Here is a 22,495-nt window from a genome sequence, read left to right as displayed (position 1 = left end):
AAGTGTTGTGTCGCTAAACCAGAACAAAGTCTGTAAAAGTTGGGTGAATTACGAGTTGAAAATTCTTCTCCTGTCAGCCTGAGATTTAATTCTAGCCAAAGTCAGTAAACAAGCTGTTTTGTTTCGTGTGCTGGTAAGTTTACTTCTCCCCTTGTTTGTGAACGTGGCGTTGGTGGTTTTACGATTTTAATTCAGTGAAGCGAAACACACTGATAAAATAGATAAGTTAAATAAACTCGCATACCAGTGGACCAGTTACTAAATATGGAGTTTGAAACCTAATTTAACGCTCGGCTGTGTTTGTTACTGTCTGTTTAAAAATAATTTGTCTAATTTTGAGTTAATTCATTTGATTAAACGTCAATTAGCTTTTGTTTTTAAGGGAGTCCAGTGATGGAGGAAGACACACTAGAGGACAAGCTTCTCTGCTATGCTAAAGAGGGCAGTTGTCATATTCAGACGCTCCTTCAGTCGAGGATTGGCCAAAGCAGCTCTCTGAACATCAACTGCAAATGTAAGTGGGGAAGAAAATGCTATTGCCTACCTAGCATGACTTCAGGTACCCAAATAGTAATCATTTCCCTCTATCTAACTGTAGCAAGATCTAAAACCAGCTCAGGATGGACGCCCCTCCATCTGGCTTGTAACTTTGGACACAGGGATGTTGTCGAGGAGCTGCTCAAGGTCAGACCTATGGATGACATGTATATTATTGTGTATGTTGTGTTTAGCACTTAAAGCCAGAGAAAGCTACTAAAAGGAATGCATTTGCAGGCAGGCGCTGCTGTGAACTTGCAGAATGACATGGGTGACACACCTCTACACAAAGCAGCATGCACTGGAAGAAAGGTGAGAATAAAGAATAGTATTTCTTCCTTGCATGTTCAATGTAAATCGTGCCATCACATCTTTTCCGTCAGCCTAATGTCAGCTGGAACAACCATCACAGACTCCAATAATCTATTATTCCTGTCTCCCTTTGAAGCTTTTGATTGATGCCAAGTGATGGTCAGATGTTTTTTTGTCTTTACTTTGAACCCTTAAGGAGATTGTTCTGTTGCTGCTGCGGTACGATGCCTGTGCCAACATAATCAATGGAACCGCTCAAATCCCTAAAGATGTCACAGAGGATGATGAAATCATTACCATGCTGGAGGGTATGAAACCATGGCTTTTTCTTTTTTTTTCTTTTTTTAAATAGCTGATGGCTTCTCATTACTGAAGATCAGCTGCCTTTGTTCTCAAGTACTGTTTGTTTTGTGCAGCTGCAGAGAGGAGAGAGATGAGGCGGCGGGAGGAGAGGCTTCTGGAAGCAGCCAGAGAGGGTGATATCTCCACTCTGTCTGAATTGGTTAGCCTCTGACCTTTTCTAAGAACTTTTGCAGAATATATCACACACTGAGAGCATCTCTCTTCACTTGGAGAATAAGTCACACACATAACAAGTGTCTTTTGCAGGTTTCAGTTCTCTCTGAAAGGACTGAGATACACAATTAACATGATTTGTTTGTACTTTACACTGTTAGATATTTGCATGGGGTCTGATTGGTCTGATGCTCAATCAGGAGGTGATAAGTTTTAGTCCTAAAGAGCCAAAAACAAGATCATATGTGCCCAAATTTCCTGCCCTGTTTCTGCAGATTAGTGCAGATTTCAGAACCTACTTGTCTATTTTTCTGTGCATTGTGTGACTGATTTAAGATGAACACTTGAGACAAAAATGTTAGTCTTTTCCCCTTCAAACTGTTTTCTTTGGCTCAGCTGACCTTATTTTTTCCTTCAGCTCAGTGGAAATGAGGCTCCAGACATCCACTGCAGGGATTCAGTGGGGAACACGGCGTTACACTGTGCAGCCTACAGGGGGCAGAAGCAGTGCATCATAAAGCTGCTGGAGTATGGAGCCAGTCCCAGTATCAGGAACAACAATGGCAATCACTTACCTTGTTCTCATGATCAGCTCTTGTTTTATCTCATGTTTAATTTGTACAGCATTGTTTTTAAAATCACAGTTCATTTTCAAAGGAGTTCAGTATCCACAAGAATCGTATGTTCTGTTGTTTGTGTGTCTAAATGTGGATAACAATTTGTTTGTATGATGATGTTGCAGATCAGACAGCATTGGACCTGGTTCGTACTAATGAACTGAAACAGATTCTAGCAGCATATCAAGAAAAGGTGAGATCAAATAAATAGATTGTAAACTGTCATTCTCTTTGAATTATCAGGTTAGTCTCTGCAAAGAATGTGTATGTTTTTGTAAGTTATTTTGACATTTGAATTTTCATATATTTTTGGACACTAAAAAAAGACTTATCATCTTTTTGCAGTGTGTCACTCTCTTGTGACTAGAGCTATTGCCTACAGGCAAGATTGCTATGGAATTTGGCTTTCAATTCACGGTCCCCAAAGGTCAATTCCTTGTATTCCTTTGATTATTTTGGTGATCCTCTAGCACCACAATTAAAGTTGGAAACCTAAAAAGCTAATGAACAGGTTTATGTAATATTTTCTGAGCTCACTGGTGTTTCTCAAAGGACTAACTCTTATGTATTTTGGCACCTTGAGAGCATATAAATCTTTTTTTTTTTTTTTTTTTTTTTACTGAAATTCAGCACTTTGGTTGTCTAGCATCTTAATCACAATTTTGATATTTGCATTTTCTCCTTTAGGAAAAACATAACGTAACTATCCTACACCCAACCTGATTATACAACGGGATGTGCAGACATCTTATCTTTCTGCTCTTGGTCACCCATCTCTACATGTTCACCTGAGTTCTGGTGAATGTGGAGAAAAGGCCTTAGAAGTCAGCAGCCCTTGCTCTTGCTTGGATGCCTGATAAGCTTGGCACAGTGTCAATGCAGAGCATTGCATACTCATGGTGGGAATAGAAAAGCGTCCGCACGAAGCTGTTAAGAAAATGAAAAGTACTCTATACTATTTACCCCTGAAACTATGCACGTTTTACTTGCCAAAAACTGTTCAACCCTGTTAGCCAGGCTCTGTATGTACACAAGTCGGAGAATTGTGTTTTGTTCCCTCAAAGGATGAGAGCAGTGGGGAGCAGAAGATTGAAGGCCCTCTTTGGAAGGTACCCAGATGTTGAAGTGCATCCTGTTCCACTCTCAATAGACAGACAGTATTTCTGTTCAAACTGTAGTCTATAAACATGTAGTGGATTGTACTTTTTTCTTCTTACTTGTTTGTTTAGACTCCAATAGAAAAATAAAGAAACAAATGTTTGAAATAAAATAAATTCTGTTTAATCTAAATACTTCTTGTGTCTCTGACAGAGTTCACGTTTTCTGGGATGGCGAAACCACTGGGTGGTAATTGAGAATGGAATGATCTCTTGGTACCACAGACAGTGAGATAACTTTATCTGATGTATTAATATAATATAATAATTATTTAATTATATATGCTATGTTTAATCTTACTGGAGAATAAGTGATCTCCAGTTGTTCATCAATCATGCAGTGAAAACTAGATTTAAAAAGTGTACTGAGATGTTGGTAGATTACTGTCGTTTTTTTTTTAATGTCATCTAGTGTATGTCTGGTGTCTATCCTCTGACATTTCTTTCTTTTTCTAGAACTGATACACTGACTGGTGCTGGAAAACAGGGTTGTAAGTCCCTTTCACAAGCCTACTGCACAGTAAGTAATCTGTTCATTTTTAAGACGACATAATGATGCTCAGTCACAAGTTTCAGTTGCAACCACAGTCAACTTGTCACATGATGATGTTTGACATCGAGTGCAGCGAGCATGACCATTAGTGATGTTATGGTTGTCTTTCCAGGTGAAACCGTGGGACCATTGCTTGTTCATGCTCAAGTGCTTTGATGACACTCTGCATTATTTTAAGGTCCCTTCAAAGACCGATTCATTGGCAACAAGACAAGTGAGATGAGATTCATGTTCCATGCTGTTTCTACAGCGTGGTCTCTGCAAACAGAATTGGACTAATTTGATTACTTGTGTTAAATAGACTAATCGATAAATGTTTCTGGTATTTGTCCACTCAGAGATGGTTGGATGCTATAAAGGAACATGCATCCTGTAGCACTCACCACTGTGCTCAAGAGCAGATTATCTATGATGCAGTTGATGACAAGGATGTGGCAGTGGGAAACCTGACGCAAGCCCTTCAGGTGAAGTTCAAAACGTCTTAAAGCAAGTGTAGTGTCATGTAGGGAAGTGGTGACATTCAGAGCTTTTCTTGCAATCTTGTAGGATTTTTAAAACGGTGTGTTTTGTTGAGTTATTAAAGGGCTCCACTGCTAAAGTGCCTCTTTTTTCCTGTACTCTTACAGGCAGCCAAGGCCTACCAGCAGAAATTGGAGAGTGAAGTGTCAGTATTTCTATCAATGGGGAAGAATGAGGAGAATTTTGGTACGTGCCTCAGACATATCCTGTTAATACAGTGTCCAAATGTCTTTTGGGATTATTTGTTACACTAGTTAGGGGATTTGTAGTCAGTTAAAGGTTCAATTCATCCCATTTGATTGCATCTATTGGCAGAAACATAATATCCATTATTATGTTTTCATTCATGTATAATAATCTGAAACTAAGAATTGTTGTGTTTTCATCCCCTTAGCCCTTCATATCTATATAGGGGAGCGGGTCCTCTTCCATGTAGCCCGCCATGTTGCTCTTCTATGTCTCTACAGTAGCCCAGAAGGGACAAACCAAACACTGACTCTAGAAGAGGGCTTTTTTGCAAGTTTTGCAGCCACCGTAGATTCTCTTACACAGCTTGGCAGGGGAGTGTGAGGTGATCGGTGTTGTTAGTTGCAATCTTCAACCTAGCCACTAAATGTCAATAAATCATACATGCACACACTCCTCCTGAAACAGAATATAATAAATTATATTATCAACTATTTTCATAATAAAATAATAATTTCACTCATGGAAAAATGGGAAAACATTTACATTTTTGCACACCACCAAAACAAATGTGGAACAAAAATGTGCAATATGAAGAATTTATTAGACCTGTAATGGACAGCTTTCTCTATTTTTTGACATTTTATATATTGTATGTATTATATATACTGCAATCAATTAATCATAACAAAAAAGTAGTTAACAAAAATAATCACAAATATTACTTTGTTGTTTGCATTTTTTGTATGATACTGTATATATTTTAAGTGAACACTTAATATTTTTACTTTTTCAAAGTATTGGCTGCACCTCTTCTGCTGAAAGCCAAAGAGACAAGTGAGCTATCCAGTGAAACTTGTGCTGCCCTCGATCAGTGCTTCGAACTGCTGTCTAAACAAGAAGAGGTAAGGGAAACATCTTCATTGTAAGTTGTAATGTTTATTATAAATGTGAAACTGTCAAAATCTCGGAGAAATTAGGTGAAGTGAAATCTGATCTAGTTATATATAAGTTTGGCACTTCTGCACTTTTAGGTAACCAGCCTCACCATCGTGCTGTTCTCCTATCGGTTGAATAATTACAAAATCCTGAAGCCCCTCCCCCCCTACCTTATCTCCTTCATACCAATCGGGCTTGAAGTTTGTGCGTCTCCCTGTCCACCTGTCTCAGGGGCTGTGCTGTGCCCTTGCCAAAGCACTGGAACAATGTGGTAATCACTGCCGCGTCTGTAGGAAGGACACGAGCAGGATCCGCTTTTATGCTTAGGTCTGCATTCAGCTTGAAGATCAGTGTAGACATGCGCACAGTTGCACACACAGACGCTGTTGGACTTGGATCCACACACTCCCGCTCTAGGGAAAGGCTGTGCATTGAGCGAGGGAGCTCAAGCGCTTGCATATTCACTGGCTCAGCTGGAGATACATGTATTCACCCTCACTCAGTGAAAACACGCGCTCGCAGGCACACTTCCATATGCCAGAGCGTCCGAGCACGGGAGAAAGAAGAGACAGTGACGGCACTTTCAACAAGCATCTTCACAGGTATAAGACTAAGCAGTTGTTCTTGTTTAATATTCTCCGCTTTCCTCTTTATTGACACCTGAACAATTGACTGTGTTTGCTGTGGGCTGATGCCTGCTGACTCAGCGTGAGGTGTTTGAAGTTTGGCGTGGAATTATTCAGATGTTTTTAGTGTGTTGTCAATTTGCGGGTTGGTCTGAAGCGCGGGTAAAAGCATGGGCTGTTCATCAGTATGCAGAGGTCATTTCTGTGGATTTAATGATCTGAATTTAGAGTGTGAAATTGAGCATAAGGTGTTACTGAATGCTACAGTGCTCATTGAATCTTTTTAATGAGATCATCTAATAAAGTAATGAAAGCATAGATTAAATTGCACTGAGGATTTATTGGATGTGGGAATACCTAAAGACAAGCTTTTAAAATAAAGATTTACGAGTTTAACCATTTGAACATAGCAGTTGCTCTTTCTGTAGCGCCTACATTTAAGAATTAAGTGATTATATATCGGCTTCACATTTTCTGTCTCTTCACCAATTATTTTTAAATTGGCACTCTGTCAAAAAAAACTACACTGTGTCTACTGATTGCTAGTTATAGTATGATATACTGCTGTCTGATTGAAAACCATTGATGAGACAGGATTTAAGATGATCTTCCCTGTGGCGACACAGCTGAGGACACTTTTTTTTTTCTGTGTGGATTTGTATAATAAAGCGTAGATAACTGAATTAATTTTGCATCACTTACAATAAAACCCAGCTGTGAATAAATACTGCACAACAATGTCCAATGTAGAATGTGTACACAGTGCGTTGCCAAACCACATTATCTTAACACAAATTGGCAACAGCAACTCTCCTGTAACAAGGAATAACCCGACTTTGTTAGCACAGGAAGGCTGAGGACATTCTTCACGGTCTCATCAACCAAGAAGCACTAAAAATGCCACAACAAAGGACACTGAAATAATTTCTGACAACCAGACAGTATAATAAGCAGGAAACGCCTGAACAAGCACATTACATCTGCTGGTCTCTTGCTGAACTGCTGCTACTACATGAGCTAACTGGATTAAATTTCCTAGAGTGCTGAGATTGACTGTATTAGGCAGTATTAATTCTAATCCCACATTTTCATTGTCCCACCACAGATGTTTGCGTTGGTGACACTTACACATTTGTTCTCTACAGTACATACGACATGACAGTCGTCACATGCTGATGTAATTGTGCTTTGACATCCAGGCAGGCGTATAACAGAGAAACACAAGATGTAGCTAAAAGGGTTTTGCAGCAATTTCAGCGTTGCCCTTGAGGACTGTCGATGTGGTCTGACCCATTTCAGCAGTTGCTGCAGGACTCGTGTGCTAGCGTCACATTTCTATAGTACATGCAGGGAACGGTATGACTGCTTGGTGACTACATGGCATTTAAACTAATACTGTTTCTTTACAAAATCACTGGCATGAAGATCGAGCAGCAAAAAGACAAACCAGGGCAGAAACTTCTTGTGACAGCTCTCCCTCATAACAGACTATAGGCCTGGCCTTACTTGGTGTTTGTCTGGTGGCGCACTTCCACTCCTGTCAAGAAAACAAATGGAGGCTTAGAGTTTGAAACCACTTAGCAGTGACATGCGGATAAGCAGATCTGTCAGTTTGTGTTGCTGTAAAGGCAGCAGAGTTGCAGGATGATATCTCTTGTAACAGCAGTGATTCATTTTTTTTTTTTTTCTGTACAGTGAGCAGGTTGCCCTTTAAAACCTTGGGGATTGGAGAGAAGACAAAGTACCGTTTGACCTTTACTTGATCCATTGTCACATAAGTAACTGACCCACTGACTGTCATGTCTCCCCCAGGAGAGTCCTTACTGAGTGTATATCTGTTGGTCCCTGCACTGACCTCTATTTTTTTCGGGATCTGTGGAAGAAGAGTGAGTGTGTACATATTCAACCTTGTCTTTTTGGACTTAGTCAAGGGTGTGTAGAGAGGTACCTGGTTGTATTTCTGTGAAATTTGTCACTGCATCTCTTGCTGCAAAGGTACCAGCCTCACCCGACTTGCTTGGCTGCCAGCCACCGTGCATTCATATAGAGTTAGCATTACAGAGCACTGTGAGGAGCTGTAATAATTTTGCCCCTGAGATTTGCTTTAGCAGAGAAAGCCCATTTTAGAACTGGCTGAGAGCTCTACACTTTTGGGGGTGGGCCAGGGGGGTGTTGGCCAAGGAGAAGCATCCCTCACAGGCTCCAGCAACAGCTCCAGCACAGAGGCCCAGCATGGCTTAAAATAGTGCTGTTTTGTGCTCGGACAAGAGGATGCAGTGAGAGCGAAAGAGCTGGCTAGGATAGTTACACAACAAAGTGCTCTGTTCCTGGATGGGCTCTTAAGCCAAGTGACAGCGACAGGGGCTATTACACAGGACCCTACACAGAAAGCTGATTAACCTCGCACAATATATTTACAAAGAGGCTTGGGGCAAGGACAATGTTTTTATGGACACACACGTGAAATGGTCCTTATTATTTTTGCTGTCGTTAATTGTGATCAAATTAGAGGCAATCTTTCTGCAAACTGGCCGTCAGTCCCACTGCAAATATTTTTGAACAACAGGATAATGCTGAATTTCCAACCACTAGCGAGAGATGAAATTATATTGTCCTTGGCAAAAAGTTTCCATTCAATCTTTCCAGAAACATTACTGAATTTCTGAATAATTTCTCTAACTGTACAGCAGGACAGATCTTTCATTTGGAGGCAAAAGCATAGATATTTAAATGCTTTTCTCAAAACTAAAAATAGACACGTCTGATCTCATCCACAATCATACTGCAGGGCTGTAGTAGGGGTGTAGAATACAATTTAGTGAAGCGTGACGACTGCAAGAGTGACGGTGTTAAGTTTGCCCTTGACTGAAAGTGCCAGACTGCTGTTTGAACCGAGTGTGAAACAAGGTGCTTCTGTTACAGTAACAAGACAGAAAAAATTCTTGGCGTAGCATGAAAACCGTGTGTATGTAGTTCTCCTGTTTTACAAGAATACAAAAACATCTATATAATGCGATTATGAATAACCTGTGTGTGTGTATTCCTTGAATTTGGATGAAGATGGATCTATCACCTCCGATAAATAATAATGTAACATGAAATATTCTGAGCAGAGGTGTTTTACGACTGTTGCATCATTAGAATGTGCATATTTCACATAACGCACACGAGTCATCCTCACCTGTTCTTTATACATGTCAAGTATATTATAATGTAATTGTACTAGATTTCCGTAATGTATTTTTAAAGCCAATAGTTTACATGTTAAACCCAGCTAGAAGTTTGAAATAGGGATGCTGCATCCCACCATTCGAAATCAATCAATATGTATTATAAGTAGCTAAATCAGCGGCCTTGAAGTGGCCACACTAATCTGAAAGAGCTAATCAGCAATTAAGTAAATGTATCAGTGTTTTCCCCGGCCCATCTATTATGTGTGGCTGAATCTGAAGGCTCCTGACTGCAGGAGTCGGTCAGTGACATTATCCGTGTATATATTATAATTCTAAAAAGTAAGAGTGAGAACATTTTAAATGACACCAAGATGGATCTTACACCTGTCACTTTTTAATAGGATAATAAGGAATATTACACTTCATGAACTTTTTATTGAGTTGATCACAACATCTTTACAGGCACATTGTTTCCATAATGGGAAACCATTTAAGTGAAAGGGAAATTGGTGCGCCTCAGGTGCAGCCATGAATTGTGACTCCCCTTGAGCGCACTCACACAACGTAACACTTCAGGCAGGAGAAGAGATGAGGCTGAACTTTTCATCTTTAATCGAAGACGCCGGCATTGCTCTGCAGTCTCAGATTTATAGTGTGATTTACAAGCTCCTGTTTCTCTCACTCACCTGCCTTCCTCAAGGTGACTCTGGAAGTTTTGTAAATTGTGAAGACTCGGTTGCATTTTTAATGATCACTCCATTTTCTTTGTGTATCTTTGTGAATGTTTACTTTTTGCCTGTTTATAATGTATTTCATTTCTAAATTGAGTCCATGGGGTTTAAATTTTGAAAGTTTATATTTTGAAAGAAGCCTTTGTTATTATAGCCATTATCGTCTTTCATCCTTTTGGGGCAGCTGTGGGTTTTTGTTTGGTTTTCTGTCTTCTGTTTGGTTAGTAAAGGACGCACATCAGCCGCATTAGACAGTAGGAAACACTGATCTGGTCTGTCCTGGCTCAAGTTGCTCAGCAGGGACACTCAATCCTGGTCTACAGAGCTCTCTGAGAATGGGGTGTTTGGTTCCGCCTGGAAGAAACCAGATCTGTGGGCTGGGTCAGAACAATAACCTGCTGTCAGAACCACTCTAATACTTTTCACATCAATCACATATTTGTAAGCAATATTGTCTGTACTGCCATTGAGTCCAAAGTGTTTGACTAGCATCTGTGAGCACGTTCGCTCCTCACTCACGTTAGCGTGTCTCTGTTGTGTGTTTTGTCTGTCTGGTGGTCCTGTGTTTGCAGGTGTGGAGCCTGAAGGTAGAGCAGGAGGTAGAGAAGAACAAAGCTCTCACAGAGGCCCTGCAGACTTTGGCAACTGAGCACCACGAACTCAAGCAGTCATTGAGTAAGAGCAGGAGATCGTCGACCTTGAGAACCCTCACTGAAGATGACTTCTATGATGCTGAGTCAGGTCAGCAACCTCTGGGTGGACAGTTAGAGAAGTAGTCAACAGATTTGTAAATATCACGTTGGGGTTATGTGAGATCTGTACATCTGTATTGTACATCTGCTGGCCAGAGACTCTAAGCTGTGCTCAGCATAAAGTAGATTCAGTAAGTATTCAGATCTGATCATAGTTTTAAATGGATAAACATTACATTTTTCCCATCAATCTTTACTGAATATCCCATAAGTAAACATATATTTTTTTAAATATATCATTTTAATTTTTTTTTATAAATCATTCAAATATATTTGTAGACCCATACATTTTGCAGCAATTGCAGCTTTGAGTCTTGTTGGCTAAGTTTTGGAAACCTGGACTTGGGCACTTTATTCCACACTTCCTGGCAGGACCTCCCAAATTCAGATTTGATGGGAATTTTCAGGTCTCCAACAGATTTTCTATATGATTTAAATCTGGCTTTGGCTGGGCCACTCAAGGACAATCACAAACTTTTCCTGAAGCCATTCCATCCCTGTTTGGGCTGTGTGTTTTCAGTCATTGTCATGCTAATAGGTAAACCATCTCTCCAGTCTCATGTCGCCTGTACTCTGTAGCCTGTGTCTTCAAGGACCTCCTGCATGTTTGACTGCTTTCATCCCTCTGTCAATTTTTACCCATCTCCCTGCCACTGAGATGCACTCCCATAGCATGACGCTTCCACCAGAATGCCACTTTGTAAGGATGAGAAGTGCCTGGTGACCTGACCAGAGACCAGATCGTGCTCTTTTAATGCCCAAGAGTGGCTTCTGTCTACCCACTTTACCATAAATGCCTTCTTGATGGAGTGCTGCTGAGATTGTGGTCCTCCCACTACATTACATTACATTTAGCTGACGCTTTTATCCAAAGCGACTTACAACACACCGATGGTACAACATCGGGAGCAATTTTAGGGTTCAGTGTCTTGCTCAAGGACACCTAGGCATGTGGACAGGAGGAGCTGGGGATTGAACCACCAACCTTCTCACTACGTTATCTCATAAACATAGTGAGCTTCTGAACCTCTGCTTGGGCCAGTTCAGACCACAGATTTGCCACTACTTGCAATTTGTCTGCAACATTATGAGAACTGCCAGTTTGCACCATATAGCGACGAGACAAGAGAGAGAAAAATCTCCACAGCAACAACTTACTGTACTTCAATTTTAACTGCTGGCTTTTAAGGCATTTTTGAAGCTGGATTTAATTTGAAGCATCTTAAAACATAAATGAGAATAGTGATGGAGAGTTACTTGCAACAGTTGCATTTTTAGCAATGATAATCCGGCAAAAATCTGTGCTCCTAGGAAAATGTCAAGCTTTAGAAACATTTTTATACCCTTGCCCTGATCTATGCTGCTCCACAGTGTTATCACACTGAGTACTCTGGACTTCATGTCTTTTTTTTTTTTTTTTAAAGGTTTTTGTCCTGATATGTTATTTGTGAGACTTTTGTATGCATGTGCGCCTTTCTAAATTGTGTTCAGTCAATTCAATTTGCCACAAGTGGCATTTAAGTTCCAGGTACATTTCAGGGATAATTGAAGCAAACAGGATGCAACATTTTGGAGGGTCACAACAAAGGTCACAACAAAGGATCTAAATTACTTTAAAAAATGTTTCAGTTTTTGATTTTTAATACAAAAGTCTCTAAAAAATATGTTTTCACGTCGTCATTATGGGTTATTGAGTGAAGATTGATGGACAACATGGCACTTTAGCCAACTATGTTGTCTTATACGTGTTGAATTTGCTACTACCCGAAGCTAAACACTGATCTCAGTGTGTGAGTAGCACACTAGTCTCCTCTCTCTTGTGTTTGTGACAGTATCTGTAATGTCACTGGCAGTGCTGTCTAGGGGAGGAGTAGCATCCAGGAAGCGCAGAGCAAACAATGTTAGAGGAAATGAAGCCTCTGCGTGGCCTCTCATTGGAACACAATCCTCAGGTGGGGTTTGGCTGGCAGCAGGGAGGGGGAGGTCGGAGAGGAACCCGAGCACAAGTGCTTATTCACCGAATGTGCACAGTTGAGGCTGCAGAGCTAGAGCTTTTCTAAGACGGCTACTGGAACCTGAGTGTTTGGCATGACCTGGCATCTGCCCCCTGTCGCCATCCCACAGAGTCCGAGTCGGACCTCTCTGTGAGCGGCTTCCTGTCTGTGGCCAGCCACTCCTGTGAAGAGGACGAGGGGAGAGACACCCCCCTTCACAACAGCCTCTGCCATCCCGCTGCACACAGGGGGCCTACCGGAATGTCAGGGGAGGGTAACCATGGCAACCAACCAGCCCAGCACAATGGAGTCAAGAAGCACAGGTGGGACATGTTCCAGTTATGATGTCAAGCTTGTTTACTGGCTTTAATGATTACAAAGAGTCGGGTGGAGACATCCGTGCACAGTGCTCTGCTGAAGGCCTCCTCACTGTTGTTTGTTTTATGCAAGCCTTTGTTTAAGATGATTGTCAGGATTCAGTGGAATATAACTTTACACTGCTGAATGACTTAAATTTTGTGTCTGATGATAAGCTGCAGACCTCAGTCAGAGGATAGGCCCGCAGGCAGATTTGGTGTAATGGGATACACACCTTTCCACTCTGGTTTGTTTTTGTACTCGGGTGTTTTTGCCTCAGTGCCCAGTCCACAGAGAATAGCCTGTTTTGCTTTTCCTGACAGCTCCAACTCTTCAAGTGAACAATCAATTCGGCGCTTTGTGTTTATTTCCGTCTTTTTTTTTTCGTGAAGATTTGACAATCTCTTTCATTTCCTTGGATGCTGATTCTGGCTTGGCCTCTCTTCCTTCGTCCAACAAGTGATCCATGAATAATTTAGCATGTGCTGGCTCACAGTAGAGTTGGATAAAAGTGCTGGCTGGCGGGCTAGCTCTGTGTGCATATGTGTAGGCTTGTGCGCATTAAAGATTTATGAGGTGTCTGTTTATTTGAAATTACTTACTTCATTCAAAGATACGTCAATCACTAGTTATCTGTAAATGGCCTGTACTCTTTCTCTCGATTTTTACTGCACACGGTGACAATTCAATTCTAAACAAGATCTCCAAATACCCCAAACTTAAAAATCAAAAGCACACAGTGTTGTAAGGGTATTATTTTCATAGATATATTCATCATTTGAAGCCTTATTATATTGTAAATGTGCCATTGACAGTCTAATCTGTAAGAAATTGTGACTTTAGAGCGTTACATTTTTTACGAGAATAGAGCATTCCCCTCACTTCCAGTTGGCCTTATGTTTCGATAGCCTCTGCTAAACAATGTAGTTTTGCTTAAAAATGTGTTTTATTTGTACTTCTGAAAGACATTTAATGAGAATTTGTGGCCATATTTTAAACTAAGTAAGCACAATTCTGAAATCCAATTTGACCACCTCATCAAAAAAAAGGACGATTTACTCAACAGCTACAAAAACTGCAAGTCCCACGATTCTTCAGACATGTACAGGTACAGATGTAGATATCAATTAGAAAATAGAAATCCCCCTAATATTGCGTTTTATTTTTTCAGTCTAATGAAAGAAATCATCCATGCTAAATACATCTTGGAGCAGAGGCCAGTGGAATGAAAACTAGGCCAGAAGTATAGCCTGCCATGCCTCACTGCCCATCCTACAGATGGAGCAAACCCCCCCACTCCCTACCCCACTGTTTGCTATGCTGACATAATGGCTTGTATTTGTGTAGTTGCTTCAGCACTCATTTTTTAAACAGGGCTACCATCTGTCTCCAGATAGCATACCTGTAAAACGGTCTGTACTATAGATGTCAGAAATAGTGGAAGATGATGACTGAATATAGTCGAGCAGCAAAGTCTGAGGTGCGTGGGTGCGAGTGTGTGTCTGTCAGACATTAATCTAAATGTTATTTAGACACACACACACACACACACACACACACACACACACACACACACACACACACACACACACACACACACACACACACACACACACACACACACACACACACACACACACACACACAGTTGTACTATTGCATTAGGCTTGAACAGACCAGCTGAAAGCTCATTAGCTTACAGGTGTCAGATAACCTCTCTTCCCAAATGGTGGGTCAAGCTATGTTGTCTTCTCTGAATCTTTTAGATGGTACAGGCTCACACATACAGGAGACAAAATAAGGGTTTTAATGTATATTTTAACCTAATACTTGGGTATTGGATTTAAGCTTAATGTATCATATAAACGTATCAGAAAAGTAAATAAATGTGGAGGAGACTAGAGCCATATCCTGAAGTGTTGGTTTTAGCTGATGCACACAAGCAATCTAATAATGTTCCATTGAGAGCTGACAGATAGCTCTACAGATATTAATATTATGATATGGGTACCAGTTGTCTCTCATCGTTGACTGTGTTTCTCCCTCTTTTGATTCTGCTCTCCCACAGAACGTCTCTGCCGGCTCCCATGTTCTCCAGGAATGACGTAAGCATCTGGAGTATCCTGAAAAAATGCATTGGCATGGTGAGAACAGACTCTTTACTTTTACTTTTGCTTGGCAAGATGAGCTGTGAATATTGTGAATGGTTACATAAGTAATCATTCAATGCAGCTCTGTTCAGGTCCTCCAGGAAATGGTGATCTTGTGATCACAACAAGTAATGCAAATTTAAGTATGTGCAGCAATATTTGTGGGAGCTTGCTGTTTTCCATAATTACTGCAATTTTCAAAAAAAAAAGTACTTAATAGAAGCTCTGTTAAGGGTATTACAGCACAAAGTAAGCATTTTCAAACAAAACTAACTCCTTATCTACAGTCAGTAAGGCTCTTCAGCCGCTTCTCTCATCAAAATAAGCCACATGATCGCCGGAAAAAACGGGGTTTTATTGGAAACATGGTCTTTTCATGGGAATGACAAATATGTTAAATTACTTTTATACACACTTTTAGTCATAAGAGACAACACTTTGGTTTTGTGTATACAGTAGGCCTACGTGTTGAATTATTATTTAAAAAGCATTTACAGCCCTTGTATTTACAGAAGATTTTTATATTTTGCATTACAGTCACAGTTTTGTAATGCTACATCACTTTTATTAATTTTTGTTAACTTTTAGACCCATGGTTCTCTAAGTTCAAAGAAATTGAACTAAAATATTTGTGAGATGTGCAGTAGGTTTGTTATCATAGAAAGTGACTATATATGACTCTTGATTCAGTAGCAGTTTAAAGAATTTGCAACTTTCTTTTTTCCTTGACTTGAAATTCTCACAATTTTTTGGCAAATAACTTACAACTCTATAAACTACATTGTAATTTTTGATAAAAGCCTTGCAAAATCCAAACTTTTTGATCCAAACAATAACAACAAAGTTGGAGGGACTGTCTGTTGTACTTAACCATCGTAATTCTTTGAGCCTTCTCTAATGAACTGCTGACTAAGAGGAGAATTACATAATTCACTGTTGTAGTCTGTGCTTTTCCAGTGTCTTTTATCCTTTCCAACTTCTTCCTCTTAGGAGTTATCAAAGATTGCCATGCCTGTGGTATTTAATGAGCCTCTGAGCTTCCTTCAGCGGCTAACAGAATACATGGAGCACACCTACCTCATCCACCAGGCAAATGCCAAAACAGACTCAGTCGAGAGGATGAAGGTACCATCATGCCCGTATTCAATTTCTTGAATAATAACACAGATAAAATTATAATAATTGACCTCCATGTAATTTAAAAATGTGTTTTATTTGAATCAAGTCAAATCCGAGTTACTTTCTAGCCTTAGTGTACTTTACTTTATTATTAAAATTTGTGCCATCAGTGACAATGGCATGCTGTCACTGTCAAACATTGAATTAGTTGCCTGTAATTTGGTTATCATCAAACGATGCTCTGTAGTGTGTTGCAGCATTTGCTGTGTCAGCTGTAGCATCGCAGTGGGAGAGAACTGGGAAGCCATTCAACCCACTGCTGGGTGAGACCTATGAGCTAATCGGGTAAGACAGTAGACTCGTCAGCAAATGTGCTTCATGAGCACACGCAAGACAATTAGCATATAGTATGGAGATTTGTTGTTTTGTTTGTACCTTACATGTTGCTGTTCTCCATCAGGGATGATCTGGGCTTCAGGTGGGTGTCGGAGCAAGTAAGCCATCACCCTCCAGTCAGTGCCTTTCACGCTGAGGGCTTCAAGGAGGACTTTGTCTTCCATGGTTCCATATACCCCAAACTCAGGTTTTGGGGAAAGAGCATCGAAGCTGAGCCCAAAGGAATCATCACACTGGAGCTGCCCAAGTGAGTCTTCAAACTGTTTTATGAGTCTGTGCTGATGCCTTTTCTTATAGCATTAACTCTTGTTATTTTTGGTTGGGCTGATGGGGCTAGCCCAAGACATATGAGAGTTACACCATTGGTTGGCCAAATGTAATATGAATGCGTTTTCAAATTAAAAGCCTTCTAGCTTTTCATACGCATTACAGACATAATTTAGCCATCTCATCTTATTGTCTTTACTGGTTGCGTCTTTGTCTCCTTAGATATAATGAAGCCTACACCTGGACAAACCCCACCTGTTGTGTCCACAACATCATTGTTGGTCAGCTTTGGATTGAGCAGTACGGCAACGTCGAAGTCATTAATCACAAGTAAAAAAATTTTTTAAAAAAAGCTCTTCTCTTTGGGGTGTTCTGTATGTGTGTGCTAATGTGCTTGCCTTGTGAATTTGCATGAACCAAGACTCGGATGCTTGAATATCCTTTTTTCTGTGCTCTGCAGAGAAATGTTGATCTACTTTCAGATCCAGCTTATTGATCATGGAAGAACTGGGACAGTTGCCCTTAGGATAGAGGAGGATAATTCATGTTTGAAAGCCTCGGCCTGCAGAAGCAGAATAGTGACAGGGAATTGGTAAACGGGCTGTTATTCTGTTCCAGAACCGGAGAGAGATGCAGCATGACCTTCAAGCCCTGTGGCCTCTTTGGGAAAGAGCTTCATAAAGTTGAAGGGTACATCCTTGATAAAAGGTATCTCCATTAATCACAGTACATATGATTTTAGTATTACCTGAAAACAATGAGGGAATTTATCCTATGTTACTACATTGTCACCTACTTGTCATATGTAATACAGTAAGATAGTGTACATTGTGTCGTATCCATTAGTATTGTTAGAAAAGTACTGCTCAGTAGTTAGGTATCAAATAACAAAAGGCACCCAAAGCTGTCATTTATTAACATCTATTCTTTGTATGTTTGCAGCAAAAAGAAGCTCTGTGCAATATATGGCAAATGGACTGAATGCCTGTACACAGTTGACTCTGCTACTTTTGAGGCCCACAAGAAGGCTGAAAAAAAGACCTCCGATGACAAAAAGGGCAGCAAACAGGTACTAGATTTCACTGCTTTTAAAGTCACCTGCGTTCTGTTTCTATTTAGGATCAAACATTTTAGTTACTAAAAAAAAGATGCACAAACTACGAGTAGTTTTATTCATGAAATCATATGCAATGCATTGAGCAGAGACAAAAATCCAATTGATATTTGGCCTTGAAACATGAACAGTTTGCGCACAGGTCTTCAAGGTGTTTGGCGGGAAGGTTGTTCTGAGCATTGACTCATGAAATTGCTACAGTTCCCCGGTGGATCATGGTTGTCTCAGCTGCTTCTTACTCTTCATGTAATCCCAGTCTGACTCCATGATGTTGAGATCAGGGCTCTGTGGGGGCCACACATCTGTTGCAGGACTCCTCGTTCTTCATGTCATTGAAGATAGTTCCTTATAACTCCAGCTCTGTGTTCTGGGTCTTTACCATCTGAAGAATGATTTGTGGCAGATCAGATGCCTCCCTGATGGTAATGCATGATGTATAGGAATTTGCCTGTATTTCTTAGCCTTGAGGAGACCACAGATTCTGACCAAATCCCCAGAAGAAATGCAACCCCAATTGTGCAAGGAACTTCCATAATGCTCCACTGTTACAGACACTGCAGAAACTCTTCCTGTAGTGTTTTCCAGCTTTTCAGCAAACAAACTGCTTTCCGTTAAAGGCAACTTATCTTAGATTTCCATTAGTCCAGAACACTTGCTTTTTGGCTACTAGGATTGCACAAAGACCGTTTTTGTTTCGTTTTTTTTACTGGAGATGGGTGTATACTGGGGTCCCACTAGTTTCTGCCAGTTCTGAGCTGATGGCACTTCTATGCCATCAGCTAGGCCATTTTGCTTACCTTTTTGCAGGTAAAATGCACTCAATTTATTTGGCCAACCAGTATGTATCCAGTCCTCAACCCTGCAGCCTCTTTATGCTTCTGCAAAAGAGCCAGGACAGCACATCTGGAAACATCCATCTGCCTGCGAGCAACCTTACTAATTCAGGATGACCAACATGTGCCTTTTGGCCACGCTCCCTCCTGCTACAAGAGTTTAAGATCAAACTGTCACTTCTTCAGCAACCTCCCTTTTTTTAGTAATAGTTATCCTCAGATTTTGGTTCAACCTACATGTTATAAAGCGCATTTAGCAGATGGAAGTCATAAACTTTGCAAATATGTTTTCAATTTTTTTTTTTTTTGGCTTGATCATCGGTAACTGACTTACACATGGTTTTGTGAGCACTGTTCTGAGCACACAGAGATTGTTTCCCATGCACCTAAAAGCTGGGTAGAGAGCGCACTGAACAATTTTTTTGTCAAATTTTTATGCAGCAGAAATAAATTGAAGGGAGACAAATTCGGTAAGTAGGACTGGTTGGGAATAACGTTTGTGTTTTTGCAGGTGAGAAACGTGCCTGTTTTAAACACGCTGTGAGCGGGTGCATTGGCATGTTGGAGAATCCAAGCACGATCGCGCCACAGTTCAGGTTGTTCGCGTCAAATGTTTTCCCTCGGATGCTTCAGAATATAACGGTAGAACTTGGCACTGACAATCTGACACTGGAGGACGAATTCACAGTGCACAACCCCCTGGATGTAAAAGAAAAACCTGGTTGCACTCCTGAGCTGGTGTGCCTTTTTCAGTTTTGGAGTGATTTTCTCTGTTACTCAAAACACCCCTTCAGGCTGATTTCTTCATGGCCATAGAAATGATGAAGCTTTTTAAGGGTCTTAGCTGCCCTCTCTGCTCATGACCATGCAGAAATCATCATGCGCCCGGACTGGTGCTCACAAAAATGTGTGTATCTCAGATACTGACAATGATTAAGTATCAAAACTTTGAAAATGTTGTTTGAAAATTGACTGAAAGTCATAGCTTCTCACAGCTCCATGCGCGTCACAATGTTATTACTTGGATACACCCTTGTAGAATAGCTGTCCTGGACAAATGTCAATGTGAAACTACCTACATCTTTTGCACATTACTGTCTATGTGTTTGTCTCCGTGGCCTCAGAGCAGTGTGAACGAGGAGCCAGAAGACATGCCTCCGCCTGACGCCGAGACAGTTCAGGTCATCCCGGGCAGTGAGCTCGTCTGGAAGATAACACCTCGACCGGACAACTCAGCCAAGGTATGAGGAGACGTAAAGGGGAGGACAAGAGATCAGTTTGAAAAAACAGTTGTGCTGAGCTCATCTTCTCTGTTGCAGTTCTATGCCTTCTCCACATTCGCCATGCAGCTAAATGAGCTGGAGAAGAGCATGGAGGGAGTCGTTGCGCCCACTGACAGTCGCCTCAGACCTGACATTCGCTCCATGGAGAATGGAGATATAGGTACAATGTTTGACCTCGACTTGAGTCCCTTTCATGCCGCGACATCTCGGTTCCATCGCTGGCGGTACTGAGTTTTTCTACATCCATGTCCTGTAGATCTCGCAAGTGCAGAGAAGAAGAGACTTGAGGAAAAACAGAGGATGGCCCGCAAAAATCGCTCCAAATCAGAGGAATGGAAAACAAGGTTAGTCACCAAGAACTGTAGTATACGTTGTTGCCCCACCAGTGATTCTAGGTCTTCTTTTACTGATATTGTTTCTGTTGTCTTCTGCCATCAACTGTTATAACCGAAAAGGAACGCTGCACTTGGCCCAAGGTTTGTTTCCAAGCTTTGCTTTTTCCCTTGCCCTTTTTTGCTCTTGTGTGAAGTGCTGCACTACACCACCCTCCTCAGGACAAGATGCACAACTGCGTGTTTTTAGAAAAAAAAGGGAAAAAAATTCAGGTTTTTTTTGTCAACAAAATCTTTATTTTAGGTAGACTACCACATTTTTCAGTTTGATGTATTATTTTTGTGAGTGTGTTTTGTTATGTTTCCCTTTTAGGCTCATATTAAATCAATCCTCTTATAACTGTTCATTCTGTAGGTGGTTTCAGCAAGGACCCAACCCACACAACAAAGCTCAGGACTGGCTTTACTTGAAAGGCTACTGGGACAGGAATTACACTCAGCTGCCTGACATCTACTAACAAGTAACCACACACACACACACACACACACACACACACAGGATCCATACACATGGGACTCCATCTGCTACACTGAGGATTATGCTCTCAGCATAAGCAACATAATGGAGTCGGTATAGAACAGCAGGACGTGTATGAGGTTCAATTTAAGAAAAATAAATGCTCAAATAATGGAAAATATCAGAGCAAAGTTGACTCAGAGGTATATATTATTTAATAAATCTGTGTGAACAATGAAGCACAAAAACATTATTTTGCTTATTTATTGTGGTTCTGGACCACTTAAGTAAGTTATTGGCATGTTCTGGAAAAATGACGGTGTATTTTAGAAATATTTCATGTTAGTTGTTTGAACAGCAACCTCAGTTTTACTGTCTGTAATTTGTCCATGATTCCCACTTGATAACATTTTCCTCCCTATCTTCAGTGTATGGGAGAGGCAGCATCACTTCAAACAGTGAGGATGACGTGCACGGCGTATTCCAAACACAATTTTAACACTGATGCATGCATACTATTATGCAATGCAGAGTATTAAAATTGATCATTTTGGTACGTTTGCCTTTGTTTTCGCTTCCAAACACATTGAGTACTGCAAACAGGCTTAGTGTTTAAATGAATGTGTTTAAAATTGGCCTAATTGCTTGTTTGCAACGGCTGCTATAGTCGATTGTAAATCTAGTTGTTTCCCTGCAAAGATGAGAAGTCAAACTTTACATCGGACAAGAATGATAGCGAGGACGGTGACAGTAAGGCTTAGGTTTGAACAAATAAAAATGATAAAACATCATGAAGCCCTAAACTATGTACTGTATAGATGTGTATAGAGATAAACAGCTGTTGCATACCCAACTCTGTGGCACTTTGTTTTTGTCACTATACTGAAGCAGGGACACTGGTTCTGCACTTATAGATTTGTGTGTGTGTGTAAAAGTCTTGCCATAGATTAGTATAATTGGTGATATTCTTAGTGCTCTGTGCATCAATCTAACTGAAATCTATCACATTTAATGCATGTGCATCACTATAACTATGCAAGCCTTACCTCCTTCACAATCAAGCACTGAATATTCATTGTCTCATGTTATTACGGATAGCTGCTACATGTATACGTGTTACCACTCTTTTGGGTGTTAAAACAAAATTTCTATTGTTGCTAAATAAAAGCTTAATGTCAATTGAACACTTTGCTTTTGTTTTATTTGACTTAAATGGGAGAAAACCTATGCGCGTTCACTGGGTCGTCATTGCGCTCCAAATTTAATGATTTACCATTTACAGACAGGAGGATCACGCAGAAACCAAATTTTTTTTAAAAATCCCAAATTCTGATGGATTTCTGAATGTGTATAATGCGTACAAACTGAATCGGCCTCCATTGTAACTTCCTTTCATCAGGCTAATTCTGTTACTAACGTCGAAATGAACATACGGGTGCAGACAAAGACAAGTGGGGCAATTTTTTATCGCGTTGCGGAAGCGCCTGTGAGGAAACCCATCTCTCTTCTGTCCAA

At 40.6% G+C, this 22,495-nt stretch overlaps 1 protein-coding gene across 2 annotated transcripts; it reads left to right on the top strand.

Moving 5' to 3' along the window:
• The first annotated feature begins 64 nt into the window (after window positions 1–64).
• LOC138617237 (oxysterol-binding protein-related protein 1-like) lies at window positions 65–22,159 on the top strand. 2 transcript variants are annotated; one of them, XM_069692031.1, is made up of 28 exons: window positions 65–133; window positions 369–514; window positions 599–684; window positions 775–849; window positions 1,046–1,157; window positions 1,266–1,351; window positions 1,784–1,928; window positions 2,108–2,175; window positions 3,047–3,091; window positions 3,294–3,367; window positions 3,596–3,659; window positions 3,805–3,906; window positions 4,031–4,156; window positions 4,319–4,397; window positions 5,196–5,302; window positions 10,439–10,607; window positions 12,743–12,935; window positions 15,038–15,113; window positions 16,110–16,244; window positions 16,486–16,583; window positions 16,699–16,881; window positions 17,124–17,231; window positions 17,520–17,609; window positions 17,844–17,970; window positions 19,973–20,089; window positions 20,168–20,291; window positions 20,388–20,475; window positions 20,879–22,159. In XM_069692031.1, the coding sequence occupies exons 2-28, from the start codon at window positions 394–396 to the stop codon at window positions 20,979–20,981; spliced, it is 2,901 nt and encodes a 966-aa protein (XP_069548132.1). In that variant the 5' UTR covers window positions 65–133; window positions 369–393; the 3' UTR covers window positions 20,982–22,159. The 2 variants fall into 2 exon arrangements, with proteins under 2 accessions (XP_069548132.1, XP_069548131.1); XM_069692030.1 differs by lacking the exons at window positions 65–133; window positions 369–514; window positions 599–684; ... (2 more) ...; window positions 1,266–1,351; window positions 1,784–1,928 and adding an exon at window positions 20,587–20,607 and having other exon boundaries at window positions 2,047–2,175.
• The last annotated feature ends 336 nt before the right edge of the window (window positions 22,160–22,495 follow it).

The sequence above is a fragment of the Brachyistius frenatus genome, unplaced genomic scaffold, assembly GCF_029030835.1.
Source record: "Brachyistius frenatus isolate BFR_SWC_R1_liver_20210118 unplaced genomic scaffold, ASM2903083v1 Contig_12, whole genome shotgun sequence".
NCBI lineage: Eukaryota > Metazoa > Chordata > Actinopteri > Embiotocidae > Brachyistius > Brachyistius frenatus.
The sequence above is the reverse complement of the archived record's forward strand: the minus strand, read 5'-3'. Positions and strand labels throughout refer to the sequence as shown.

What these genes read in the sequence shown, in the direction of transcription:
- LOC138617237 (XM_069692031.1), top strand. Translation starts at nt 394, where the DNA reads ATGGAGGAAGACACACTAGAGGACAAGCTTCTCTGCTATGCTAAAGAG. An exon ending in CAGCATGCACTGGAAGAAAG is followed by an intron (nt 850 to 1,045) that starts GTGAGAATAAAG and finishes TGAACCCTTAAG; the next exon opens with GAGATTGTTCTGTTGCTGCT. An exon ending in GAGACCTATGAGCTAATCGG is followed by an intron (nt 16,584 to 16,698) that starts GTAAGACAGTAG and finishes GTTCTCCATCAG; the next exon opens with GGATGATCTGGGCTTCAGGT.